At 41.9% G+C, this 14,222-nt stretch overlaps 1 protein-coding gene across 2 annotated transcripts in view; it reads right to left on the minus strand.

Annotated features, from left to right (window-relative positions):
* Nucleotides 1-14,222, minus strand: part of relch (RAB11 binding and LisH domain, coiled-coil and HEAT repeat containing) — a 67,181-nt gene that overhangs the window by 36,713 nt on the left and 16,246 nt on the right. For both annotated transcript variants that reach the window (XM_056299171.1, XM_056299170.1), the window contains exons 2-7: nucleotides 12,659-12,748; nucleotides 9,107-9,178; nucleotides 8,915-8,970; nucleotides 8,695-8,808; nucleotides 7,927-8,121; nucleotides 1,740-1,834 (exon numbers count right to left, since the gene is read on the minus strand). In XM_056299171.1, the coding sequence (XP_056155146.1) occupies nucleotides 1,740-1,834; nucleotides 7,927-8,121; nucleotides 8,695-8,808; nucleotides 8,915-8,970; nucleotides 9,107-9,178; nucleotides 12,659-12,748 (622 nt within the window). The remainder of the gene's footprint in view (nucleotides 1-1,739; nucleotides 1,835-7,926; nucleotides 8,122-8,694; nucleotides 8,809-8,914; nucleotides 8,971-9,106; nucleotides 9,179-12,658; nucleotides 12,749-14,222) is intronic.

The raw sequence follows: 14,222 nt of genomic DNA on the forward strand, positions 1-14,222 counted from the left end.
TGGTGGTTGTTTGGACATAAACACTGGTCTGGGTACATAGAGGCAACTGTGTGTGTGTGTGTGTGTGTGTGTGTGTGTGCACGCGCGCGCACACACGCACGCATGTACATGATAAATACATCCAGCAGACAATATCAAAAACAGTATTCCTCCAAACATTCCCATATTCATAAAAGTCTTGGCAAAATGCTGATTTAAAATCAAATATCAAACATTTCCAATTCCTAAAGAGACCAAGGCACATGGGCATAAGCACGTTTAAACACATCACATTTTTCCCCTTCTTTTTTGTTGCTGTTTGTTTTCTTTTTTGTGTGAGTCTGCAAGTGCTACAAGCTGCTATGAACTGGAGTCAAATTCCTTGTGTGCATAGGTACACTTGGCCAATAAAGCTGATTCTGATCCAGTAGGACCGCTTGGGTCTGGCTATAGATGAAAAAACTGTGGCGCCATCGTGTGGATGTGTTTATACACGTCATAGGGACAAGGGGATTAATATTGAATTGTTGCAAGTGTAAAATAGGATACTTCTACTGGCCTTCTAGCCTTTTTTCCAGACTCTTTTATTTTTCAATGAATTGCATGTTTCTTACATAATGTGTTACATGTAGTTGTGTCTGTAACTACTTTGTAAATTGCTGCCATCTTGGCCAGGTTTCCCTTGTAAATGAGATTTTGAATCTCAATGGGATATTTTACCTGGTTAAATAAAAGATATTTGGGGCGTCCGGGTAGTGTAGTGGTCTATTCCATTGCCTACCAACACGGGGATCGCTGGTTCGAATCCCCATGTTACCTCCAGCTTGGGCGGGCATTCTTACAGGCACAATTGGCTGTGTCTGCGGGTGGGAAGCCCGATGTGGGAATGTGTCCTGGTCGCTGCACTAGCGCCTCCTCTGGATGGTCGGGGCTCCTGTTCAGGGGGGAATAGCGTGATCCTCCCACACGCTACGTCCCCCCTGGCGAAACTCCTCACTGTCAGTTGAAAAGAAGCGGCTGGCGACTCCACATGTATCGGAGGAGGCATGTGGTAGTCTGTAGCCCTCCCTGGATTGGCAGAGGGGGTGGAGCAGCGACCAGGATGGCTCAGAAGAGTGAGGTAATTCAGCGGGTACAATTGGGGAGAAAAAGGGGGAACCCCCCCCCCAAATGAATAAATAAATAAAGGATATTTTAGCCTGTGGCTATTATTTATTTTAGAATGTGCACAAGAAAACAAAATCTTCTTCATTTGCCATAATTTCAATATGAGCAGCAGAAGATATTTTCCAGATGGAGGCAGAATGTACCTTCAGGCTCTATATTTGTTCCAATGTGGCATTTCCCCCTGTAATTTTACGCATGGTTTTACTTGGGGCAATTTCCAATATCGTTCTATGGCATATGTTTTTTTGGTCCCAGTGAAGACTACACTGCTAAAATTGCACTTATTCACTTAACAGTATTAAAAACATCCATTCTAAACAAGTTCACTTCGTTGTTTATTGGAATTTGTCTCCTTAAAGTGTAATTTCATCATTTTCCTTCACAATCTAAGCCATTCTGTATTAGTCTGGTGGTGTAACACCCCTGAATGCATACAGAGCATCCTGTGGCAATAACAACAGCGATGACCATGATAAAGATAAAGATAACATTTAACCGTGAAGCATGACTTTAGTATGCTCTTGTCCAGCCTGAGTCTTGCATGCTGCAGGTGTGTTCGCAAGCAGAAAAACACACCAATAGTAGATACACACCTCTGCAGTTTCTTGATCTGCTCAGCGAGGCTCTGCTTCTCAGTGTTGAGAAGACTGATCTGGTACTCCAGCTCCTGAACTACCTCCGTTTGTTGCTACAAGTCAAAAAACAAACAAAGAGGTAAATAAAGACTTCAATTATACAGATCAGGGGCCTGTGTCGTGCAACATGTTCAACATAGTCAGGGTTCCTTATTAGGTTTCAGCTTCACAAAACCAAATAAAGGCAATCACAGTTAAATGGTATCACAAGGGTGGTTAACAAACTTTCTCTGTCAACCCAGGTTTACATAGTCAGGCTAGGATTTACCCCCGTGCATGTGCACATAAAAGCATGATGTTAATGGTTAACAGCCAGCTGTGTGAAACATCCGGATCAGAATCATGTTTATTGGCCATGTAGATTTGCACATATACAGAGAATGACTCGGTTTCGTGACTCTCACAGCGTACTTAACATAGAATAACAACACTATAACACAACAACCTTCAGATACATACACAAGGATTGACTATATACATCCAATCATCCATTATCCAAACCACTTATCTTACACAGGGTCGTGGGGATGCTGGAGCCTATCCCAGCAATCCCTGGGCGGCAGGTGGGGAGACACCCTGGACAGGCCGCCAGGCCATCACAGGGCCGACCCAACCACACATTCACACCTAGGGACAATTTAGTATTTCTGATTCACCTGACCTACATGTCTTTGGACTGTGGGATTGACTTATACAGGCAAAATAAGACGCGATAAAGTGCAATGGTGCAGAGAATATATCAGAGATGTTGAAATAGATGTTAGCAGGTTACCTACATACATGCCTGAGGCAGATGGACATGACAGAGCATACTGGTATATACAAAATGGTTGGGATTTATTTGACAGTGTTAAGTATTCATTTGAAGGACAGCCTGTGGAAAGAAACTGTTTCTATATCTGGTTGTTTTGGGGTACAGTGCTCTGTAGCGCCTGTTGGAGGGGAGGAGTTGGAACAGGTTGTGACCAGGGTGTGATGGTTGCAGTGATGTTGCCTGCCCATTCTCTGAGTCTGAAGGTGTATAAGTCCTGAATGGAGGACAGGTTGGCACCAATGATTTTCTCTGCAGACCTAACTGTCTGTTGTAGTATGTCCCTGTCCTGTTTGGTGGCTGAACCAAACCAGAGAGTGATGGATGTGCAGAAGACAGACAACAGTTCCTGAGGCAGGTTGAATTTCTTGAGCTGGTAGAGAAAGTACATCCTCTGCTGGGTCTTTTTGATGATTGTATCTATGTTGGATGCCCACCTTAGGTCCTGGGAGATTGTGGAACCCAGAAATATGTAGGTGTTCACTGCAGACACCGTGCTGTTGAGTATTGTGGGGGGGGCAGTGTTGGGGGGGGCTCCTCCTGAAGTCCACTGCCATCTCCACTGTTTTGAGCATGTTCAGCTCCAGGTTGTTATGGCCGCACCAGGGGGGCAGCTGATCAACCTCCCGTTTGTGTTTGTGTTATTTGTTTGTTTGCATGTTACTGTGTTTTGTGTTCACAAGCTTCTCCAAACAAATTGCCCCTACCGGGATTGATAAAGTTGTTTGTCGTCTATATGCAGACGTGTCAAAATACTGGATAAGGCCAATAATGGTTATGTCGTCCGCAAACTTCAGGAGTTTAACTGTCTGTCAGGAAGTTTTTAATCCACTGGCAGATGGGGGCTGGTACAGTGAGCCGGGTGAGTTTGGAGAGGAGAATATCTGGAACGATGGCGTTGAACTGAGCTGTAGTCCTAAAACATGAAGAGGTCTTGGGCAACGTATTTCTCAGAAGAGGAGAAAAAAATAACAATGCACAATATGAAGAATACACCATCACTGCTGTCAAGGCCAAAGAGGAGCACTGGAAAGAAATTCCCTTCTGTGTTAAAGCATAATTTAAGTTTATCACTGCACTATTAGCTATGGGACAGTGATCATAATTAATGGCTAAGTATAGTCGATCTTCAATTGGAATAGCATGAATAATGCATTGGCTTTAACAAATGCTTTGTATGCTAAGCTATATTTTCCTACTTATTCTTTAGCTGCAATCCAAGTAGTGTAAAGAGCTCTTTGATGCTGATGATAGGGATGATATTTTCATACTTAATATAAAAATATCATCCAAAGTGGCAAATGGCTGCCATGACCTTATTTTTTTTTAAATATTTTCATTGTATACATACAGTAAAACAAAATAAGTACTGACATGATTTGGAGCAAACAGAAAATTCGAGCTATAAAGGACAAGAGACATTTCCGATTTCCTTTCTTTTTTTTGGATTTTCTCCCCAATTGTACCCAGCCAATTACCCCACTCTTCTGAGCCGTCCTGGTCGCTGCTCCACCCCCTCTTGCCGACCCGGGGAGGGCTGCAGACTACCACATGCCTCCTCTGATACATGTGGAATCGCCAGCCGCTTCTTTTCTCCAGACAGCAAGGAGTTTTGCCAGGGGGATGTAGCACATGGGAGGATAACGCTATTCCCCTGAGCCCCCCCCGAACAGACGCCCGACCGACCAGAGGAGGCGCTAGTGCAGCGACCAGGACACATACCCACATCCAGCTTCCCACCCGCAGACACAGCAAATGTTGTCTGTAGGGACGCCCGACCAAGACTGAGGAAACACGACATGGGGATTCGAACCGACGATCCCCGTGTTGGTAGGCAATGGAACAGACCACTACACTGCCTGGACGCCCCACCATTTCGGATTTCTGAGGGGTGGGCTATCATGGTGGGGGTTCAGGGAGGTGTGTGCTATGACCCTGGTGCTCACACCTCCATCCAAACCTCTTTGATACAAGGTATGTGTATGCGAGTTGTGCTTTACAACTGTGATGCAACTATATATATGGCTACGTATATTTGTCTTTTGCAGCTAAGGGAAGTTCTGTGGATTTTGGTGGAGCCCAGTAAGCTCTGTACAAGACTCACAAGCTTTTATGGATTATGTAATTAATACACTATTAGATTTTGTTCTCAGGGAGAAGACGATAAAGAGGAGACATTGTGTGCTCACAGTTGAAGAGGTAAATGCATTCTTTTGCATTCTTCTTAGCACAGATTTGAGTCTGAACACATATTGCCAGCAGAAGTGATTGCCACCTTAACTCCTATGGCTATTCTAGGAAGATTTCAAATCCTCTATATCTCCCTGAACCTGTGGCCTCTACTTCTTGGTTTAAAAGACAACCAAATACAGTAAAACATTAACCTCTATGGAAGGTAATCACTACACAATCATGTGTTTATACAAGCCCATTTATTCAAAGTGTGTTTGATATGCTACAATATAATTCTAACCACTGCATTATTTTGTGCAAGTGCAAACGGACTGTCACGACCCCTGTATGAATGGACCCTGGTGTTAGATTGCAAGCGGAAGGAGCTCCAAATGAATTAAGTTAAAATGGATATAGATAAGCTCCAATGTAAAAAGAAGGCAGGCCTAGTTATATGCCTCTTGAACCATTTCTCTTTTTTTTCCCTCTAAAGAATGTTTTGTAATGCAATGACATTATCTTTTTGCCATTTCTTCCTCTCTAGCAATGAGAAAGTTAACATTTTTGGTCTTACTGCTTTTTATTGTAATTTTTTCCCTTCTTACAACTCTGATTGGTCCAAGAGCTGTTTATGATGCGTGATTCTGGACTCCACCTTCCCTGGAGCAGGTTAGATGTGCAGCATAAGTTATCACGCATTGTCACTGCAATGTACCCCAATAAAAAAATGGTCCACTTTCATCAGACATAAACTCCAATTATATCAAACTAAGTTTGAAGTTAGCCAGCTGCACAAGAAATCCTGCTTCACGAGATTGTCTCAAGTTTAGTGTGCAGCCTAACAAAATTATCTAGGTCAAAATCTGAGGCCCTTGTTATCCATTACATGCAGCTTTAGTTATAAAAAGGTGAAACAGAAGGTGTCCGGGTGGCGTGGTGGTCTATTCCATTGCCTACCAACACGGGGATCTGCGTTTTGAATCCCCGTGTTGCCTCCAGCTTGGTCGGGTGTCCCTGCAGACACAATTGGCTGTGTCTGCGGGTGGGAGCCGGATGTGGGTATGTGTCCTGGTCGCTGCACTGGTGCCTCCTCTGGTTGGTCAGGGCAGCTGTTTGGGGGGGGGGGGGGGCTGGGGGAATAGTGTGATCCTCCCACGTGCTATGTCCCCCTGGTGAAACTGCTCACTGTCAGGGGAAAAGAAGCGGCTGGTGACTCCACATGTATTGGAGGATACATGTGGTAGTCTGCAGCCGTCCCTGGATCGGCAGAGGGGGTCGGAGCAGAGATCGGGATGGCTCGAAGCGTGGGGTAATTGGTCGGACATAATTGGGGAGAAAAAGGGGGGGAACCCCCCCCAAAAAAGAGGGAATAGTTTCATCTTACAAGATTCCAAATTACATTCTGTTAAGAAAGAATTACAAGTCGTTGGAAAGGAGGTTAAACTGTACAACATAACAAGTCAGTTATTTTACTACCTTATTTTGGTGAATAGTGTCTGAAATGTTGGGAATGAAGATCAAGGTGAAATGTGGGGAATGAAGACTAAGGTCACTCTGTAGCATGTAATATTTCAGCTTTCCTCAAACATGATGCGAATAGCAGTAAGGGTTAAGAATTGACACTGATTGAGCTTGACTGAGCCCTCTTGTTGGGAGCTTGCCAGCTGTTTCTAGCTTCCACCTACGTGATATTTGGCTTCGTGAGATTGATAACAGCTGTTTATTCTCTTACCCTCTCTTCTCCTCTATATTCTGCCCTACCCTCTTCATTTGTCCTACTGATTTCACTATTTTCTGTGCTTCGTTCACTTATCGCTGGATTCTCTAATTTTCTTGCTCAAACAACTCTTGTGTTAGTGGGCAGCCTTTCGTTCCTAGTCTGTTTACTAGTTTAGAGCTTTGCCAAGCTAACCACTTAGCTCTTGCATTTGCAGTCAAACCAGCCTCATTAAAACGATGGATTGTGGTGACTGTTCCGCAGTTACAGATAGGTTGTCTCTACTAGAGACATGTCTGTGAGTTAGAGCAACTTCTTTAGACTAAGATTACGTTAGACATGATGGGCACTCCAGACAGCCTTTAGCCCCAGGCCTGACAGCAGACCTGCTATTGTTAGCACTAGCTCAGTCTCGTCAGCAGATGTGGTGAATGATGTTTTCTCCTTTCTCTTCTCCCGTGTATGTGAATGGTGTGATGTGATTCTCTCTTGTGCGCATGTGTAGTCTGTCCTCCTCCCAGGTCTCCATGTCCTCCTCCCAGGTCTCCATGGTGATGGTGACCGCCATCTGGACACTGCCTGGCATCCTCCTCATCACACACACACTTCTTGTCTCTTCTGTTTATGTGAATGGTGTGATGTGAGTCCCCCCTGTGTGCATGTGTAGTCTGTCCTGTCAGGTCTACATGGTGATGGTGGTCACATGGCTCAGGTCCTAGGATGTTCCAGTGGCATCTGGACACTGCTTGGCATCCTCCTCATAATATTCTTCATATATATTATAATTCCATTATAATTCTGTTATCCTCTTTCAATGCTGTATTCTGTAAATTGTGTACACACAACATCCATTGCACACCTGTCTGTCTTGGGAGAGACATATATCTCCTCTGTTGCTCCACCTGAGGTTTCTTCCTAATTGTTCTCCCTGTTAAAGGTTTTTTTTTCTTTTTTTCTTAGGGAGTTGTTCCTTATCCAATGCGAGGACATGATGTTGTATTGCTGTAAAGCCCACTGAGGCAAATTTGTAATTTGTGATAATGGCTATACAAATAAAATTGACTCGACTTGAATTGATTGAAAAGTAAATGACACAGTGATCACAGGAACAGATATCTATGGAGGGGAATCGAAGATGGCCAATGTCGGTAACCATGTATTCGCTACTTTTCTGTTTGGATATGTTTGCTTGATGTTTTTTGCACTACAAAATGGTAGATGTAAGATTTAAAGAGGAATTACACAGAATGAAATCTTTTTTAAAAAAAAAATCATAATTATTACATATTTAACTAAAGCTGGCAGAAGCCAAAGAGCAGATCAAGTAAAATGTTCATTTGGCACAGAGTAGAGCGTTATTCTTTTGTGTTCAATTGGCACAGAGTAGAACGTTATTCTTTTGTGTTCAACCACAAACACGCATGCAAACACAGACACACACATACTTGCTGTGAGAGGTCAGGCTTTTTTGGTGTATCTTGGGTGACGTGGTTCCCTGGGAATTCACCGAAGTCCACCTCCACTGCCACATCAACTGTTTCCCGAGGTGAAGTGACAGCGGCACCACAGTTCCTGTACAGCTGTAAGAGGTCCGGGGGCTTGGGTATGTTGAGGCCCACATCATCCCATAATTCAAAGTCCTGGCAGGAAATAGAAAACCAAATATGAAAAATCTGGCAAGAGCAGCAACAGCATGATTTGTCTCTCTGTATAGATGAGATGTGTTTGAAACGCTACTGAACAGATGGGGGAGCTACTTCCATTTGGTCCAACACGTTCACAGTCCCTGAGTTAAATGTACAACTTGACCAGTGTCTTTATTATAAGAAATTTGACCGATATGGAGACTGTCCGACAATTTTCACTCTAAGCATCAGAGAGAACAAGAGCATTTTATTAACTTTATTTGCAAACATTTATTCCAAATCTCAAAAGGATTCTGGCTTGCTTGGTGATGCCATAAAAAGATTAATGCCCTGGTCATTACATCTCCTCTTCTTAATACTGGTCCATTTGTACCCTGGTCTCTTGATTATGTCTGTGCTTTGCTTGTTTTATCCTAATCATGTATGTTGCGATACATTAGGCTGACCCAAGTTTGACTAGAGGATAGTAAAGCCTTAAATATGATTTGGGAAACAGACGTAGGTGAGTGACAAAGGAAAACTTTGATATCCATTCAAACACTAATCAGTGGCTTGAAAAGGCTTTACCTGGTCATCATTTTCATCAGAGAAGGTAATGGAGGACAGCTTGTATTCATTCTTTAACAAATATTCATTCACAAGGAAGTTTAAGGCTCTTTTCTCCAATGGGCGGATAGGCTCCTGAGGAAGAGAGGGGAGAAATATCATAACATGATTTGTCCATGGCAACTAACTGACACTCTGGCAGGGTTTTTAAAATGTCAGTGATCATTTAAGAAACCCCCACCTGTATCTCAGGACTCGACTTGAAGTTTTTCCTCTCCTGAGAGGGCACTTCACTCTCTAAAAGATAGAAAATATTGAAATGAATTCGAAAGTATGCCGTCTATCTTCCATATAGGAGTTTTAAAAGGAAAAAGAGGAGAAAGCTGTAACAAAAGAGGGTTGAGTTGGAGAAGAAATTAAAAGTACGCCACACCTGCTGCCTGAGTCAAGTTGGCGCGCAGTGCCTGTATGGTCTCCTTTGCTTTCCGTAGCTCAAACTCCAGCACTGGACAGGAAGTGACAACACACACAGGAAGTGTATCCAACCAAAGACAGGGAACAAACAAAAACAAAGATGGCCATAAAAACCAAAATAACCACACAAAAGATAATAAGAGTTCAAAAAAAACAAAAAAACAAAAAACAAAAAAGGAGGCATGCAAACCATGGGTTCAAGAAATGCATGCAGCAGAGGATTATGGTATTGCAGCTGGGTGGCAGTTTGTCTCAGAACACTGTGTAATGCATTTAAATAAATCTCAATAGAATGAATGCTCTGCCACCATTTTCCTTTTATTAGTAGCACTGCAACGATTGGTTTAGCCAAAAAAATAAAAATGTATACAAATAAATAACAAGGTTGAGTGAAAAGTTATATAATCAATCTTTGCAGCAGTGCATATTAATTCAAAGGAATCAGGGAGAGCAAATGTATTCACACTATTGAAACGCAGTCTTGGTAATGGAGCTGTCTGACAAAGGATTTTTTTAACAGTCAAAACGTTTGACTTTAACCATTATAAAAATCGTTTGGATCTAAGCCACTCAAAGGATAACTTCTGCATAAGCTTATCCTTATGCTTTGGGCCATGTGCTATGAAAAAGCAAACCTGGCTTTCAAAAATCAAGAATCTCATTTTTATTAAGATATAGGCTGTTCTGTTGCACTTACATACATAGCTCATAACAGGGAAACTATTTCTAGGGTACGATACAAGCAAAATACAAAGAATAATTACCATAAAATTATTGCAAAAACTGTTTTTTGAGGTAAAACATAATCTAACACTAAAAGGGAAAAAAATCCACTTGAACTTTTGCTTCAGTAACTACCTCAACATGACTGAAAAAAAATTCCACATGTGAAAGGTAAGAAGCGATGAGACAGAAAAAAAAATGTTGCATAGCTGTGCACTGCAGATCTGCCAGTGAAGCTGACCCAGCTGGTGTCTCCAAATGTGACTCAGATGACTGCTGAAGTCTTGGTCCAAGAGTTCATTAGTTCTATATGATGTTTATATAGTGAATAAGTCCTTTAATAAGGACTTCAACTTTGACAATGATGCATCTGAGATGAAGGTTAGTCTCATATCCTGCTAAACAAATTTCAATTCCTTGTTACAAGAACTGGACAATAACCTTATTGGTGGAAAGTCAAATGTCAATTTTTCTTCTAGGGGACTTTTGGAGGACCTTCTGCACTCCCTGACCTCTTCATCCATAACTTTCCCAGCAGATCAATAGTGTACAGGATGCAAGTGCAGCAAAATGGAGAACCAAGAATGGGATAGAAAAAGAAAGAGGAAAAAAAGCTAGTCTGGATGGAGTGACTTGTCCAGTATTTGTCACTGGGGTTTGATCAACGTTAAAAGAAAGCAAGAAAACCCAGAGTCAGACAGCTGGGGCAGACATCTTGGCAAAGAGGAGATATGGGGATAAGGATGGGAGGGGAGGAGAAGAACAGGAGGGGACCAATTTGGGGAGAGTGGGCAGTGAGTAAATTTAATAAATTGAAAAACACAATTTCTAATTGGGAACGTGGAACCACCATCTCTCTGCTGCATGAGTTCAACTGTGCCCTCACTATGCATAATAAAATGAAATAGCATCAGCTGATCAGATATAAGCCCCAATCCATAAATCATACAGCCATATACAGTTTTCCATGGACTCTTAAAGAGTCACATTTTTAGTTTATGAGCCATCGCTGTTAAACTCAAAACATAGGTCTAGATCTGCTTTCCTTAAATGTAATTTAGCGTAGATAAAAATGTTAACAACCCTTTCACAAAATCAGCAAAAAACATTGTAAATTCTACTTAGTTGTGAGAACTGACCAGTCCTTATGTAACTGATAGCTTGGTAGTGCAGTTTCGGTCAAGAAATGCCCATAAAAAATATACAAACGTAAAAAAGCCTTGTGAACGTGTTTTAAGAATCGATGTCATCCTTAAAGACTGGAGCTTTACGGTCTCAATGACTTACACATCAACATGGTAGAGGACAGAATGGTAAAGCTTATGATGGCTATTTCAACCACTGTATCCAAGGATGGGGGCCCAAAAGCTATTACTTTCATACTGGCATTAAGCAAACAAAGAGATGAAGGCAAGAAGGAGATTCATTCCAATTTATATGAAAGGTACTCTGCATTATACAGGGGTACCTGTTGTCCACATTTCCATAGAATGGGATCTATATAAAAAACAACTACATAAAAAACAAAAATAGACGTGAACGACCGTCTGCTGTTAAACTAATTTAAAATACTACACCTTTTATTTTTCCCCACCAAGTTAAAATCATTCACTGTGTGACATCCAAAAAAATAAACAGAAGAATGTTGTGCGGACCATTTTTCTGTCCTTGCTCAGGCACGTTCACTGGCTGGTGTCTCTACAGCGATGATGTATTTGGCTAACATTAGCCGGTGGTGTGTCACGATAAAGCCACAGGGAAAGAGGACTGTGAATTCTGACAGTGCTGCGACAAGTCTTGTGCCAAAAATATCACTGACTGACTCCAGTGAGGCAGCTGTGAAGAGGAGGTTGCAAGAGACTGTACCACCCTCTTCCATTTCTCACAAATCTGAGTGTTTTGCAAGACACATGATTTGGCTGAAGGTTTGCCTTCAGATGATTCACACGTGAATTCCATCTAGTATACTAAATCTACAGTGATTAAACCGCCATTGTACCAGTTGTGTAAACACAGCAACCCATCAGTGTGACAGTGATGTCATACTGGGCTAGAGGGGAATTCAGACTTTGTGAAAGCTGCTGTTTAAAAGTATACATTATTATTATTACAAGTATATATAGTATATATTATTATTGTTGTTTTCTCCCCAATTGTATTCGGCCAATTACCCCACTCTTCCGAGCTGTGCCGGTTGCTGCTCCACCCCCTCTACCGATCCGGGGAGGGCTGCAAATTACCACATGCCTCCTCTGATACATGTGGAGTCGCCAGCCGCTTCTTTTCACCTGACAGTGAGGAGTTTCACCTGGGGGACGTAGCGCGTGGGAGGATCATGCCATTACCCCCAGTTCCCCCTCCCCCCAAACAGGTGCCCCAAGCGACCAGAGGAGGCGGACACATACCCACATCCAGCTTCCCACCCAAAGAAACGGCCAATTGTGCCTGTAGGGACACCCGACCAAGCCGGAGCTAACACAGGGATTTGAACAGGCGATCCCCATGTTGGTAGGCAACGGAAAAGACCGCTACGCTACCTGGACGCCAATACTGTACCATTATTAACAAGACAACTGTTATACAGCAAGAGAAAGAGACAAAGACAATGTAAGGGCTCTGTTTGAAATATATCACCACCACTGAAATTCTGCAGCTTTTCATGATTTGACTTCCCTCATAAATGCCCTCCGCCCCTCTTTCGGTATTTCTATCCACCTTTTCTTTCCTCTGGGCAAGGTCTATGACTGCGTCTGTCACTTTGAGTCCTGATAATTGCGATTCATCTTACCTGCCACCCGCTCATCTGACTCCCGGTTCCCGTCATCTGAGTAACGGGCAAAGTCCAGAGAGTCCAAGGTGCTGATGCTGCCGGCCCGATCTGAATGGAGAGACACAGACAGCACCAACAGACAGACAACAGTTAGCCAGGCATAAATCAAACAAATGCCCATACAATTTGATAAACCCATTATAAAGATTTTAACAAACAGCTCAAATACAGAATTCAAATGAAACAACTGACAGTGGGCCAGAAATCTTGAGAAATGTTTTTGCCACAGTCCAGAAAACTGAATATGTTGCCCAGGAACATACTGAGAATGAAACTGTTGATGTAAAATACTTACCCACAAATACTAATCTTTTTGTCTGAGCATAAAAGGATGCAAAGGATAAAAAAAGGATGCAGCAGAATCAGATACAATACCATTGTCATGCTCCAATTTCACTGAGCTAGCTGCCCTGATAATTTAGCTAACCGTGTTAGTTTTTCCTCTAACCAGCTTGCTGCAAAATAAATGAGCGATAGCACCATTTATTCTCTGATGAAGATTGGGAGGAAGGTCATGCTTTTTTTAGTCAATTTAGCTAATTTGCCTTTACGCTGCATAATGAAACTAAGGAACATGACTTCAAAGTACAGAAGTTGTCTTTTATATCATTTACCACCTTTTTTGCACAAGATTATGAAAAATCTGTGTCCATGGAACACAAAACAAAAAAACAAAAAAATTATTGTCATTTGCTGAATTGTAAGTAGGTCTGCGGAGAAATTAAAAACTCACATCAATACCTCTAGTCTTACTATATTAATTTATCAATGTTATCATTTTCCAGACAAAAGAAGTAAAAAAAGAAAAAAAGGGAGAGAAATATAACTTTGCTTTCCATTTATTCTGTAAAACACTTAAAGCAAGGAACTTTTGCTAATGGTCTTAAATGAAAACAATGTTCAAGATGTCCTATGTTTAAATAAAATCTTAAAATTATAAAATACTCAATACTCAGTTGTTAAATTAAAGGGCAATATGAGGCATGATACCGTCTTCCATTCGCTCCTCCATTAGCCATGACTGTCACTGTGCTTTTTGCAATGTGAGCATCCCTTATTGATTCATTGAGGTTCAACATGTCCTCTTTACATGAACACACAATGGCTTTTTTGCATAATCAATCAATCAATCAATCAATCAATCACTGCACTTCAGAGTAAAGCACAGCATGTATCTGTCTTGTCTATGTTTTCACCGCAACTCTGAATGGAGATTTAGGGAATTATTACTTTAAAAAGTAACAGCGGCAGTAAAACTGGATTTCATTATGATGGTTAAATTTTACAATTAATCCATTGTTCACATGCGTGTCGAACTGTGGGGAGCGATCAGTACGGATCACGGATCAACTACGTTCCATTACACCACTATTTTTCATTATGAGATGAGATGTACTTTATTAATCCCCCTGGTGAAATTCATCCTCTGTATATAGCCCATCCCAACACACACACTGGAAGCAGTGGGCAGCTGTCCACTGCTCATCATTATTATCATTAATATTTCACAGCACAAAACCCA

This window comes from Lampris incognitus, chromosome 19 (assembly GCF_029633865.1).
Source record: "Lampris incognitus isolate fLamInc1 chromosome 19, fLamInc1.hap2, whole genome shotgun sequence".
Lineage (NCBI taxonomy): Eukaryota > Metazoa > Chordata > Actinopteri > Lampriformes > Lampridae > Lampris > Lampris incognitus.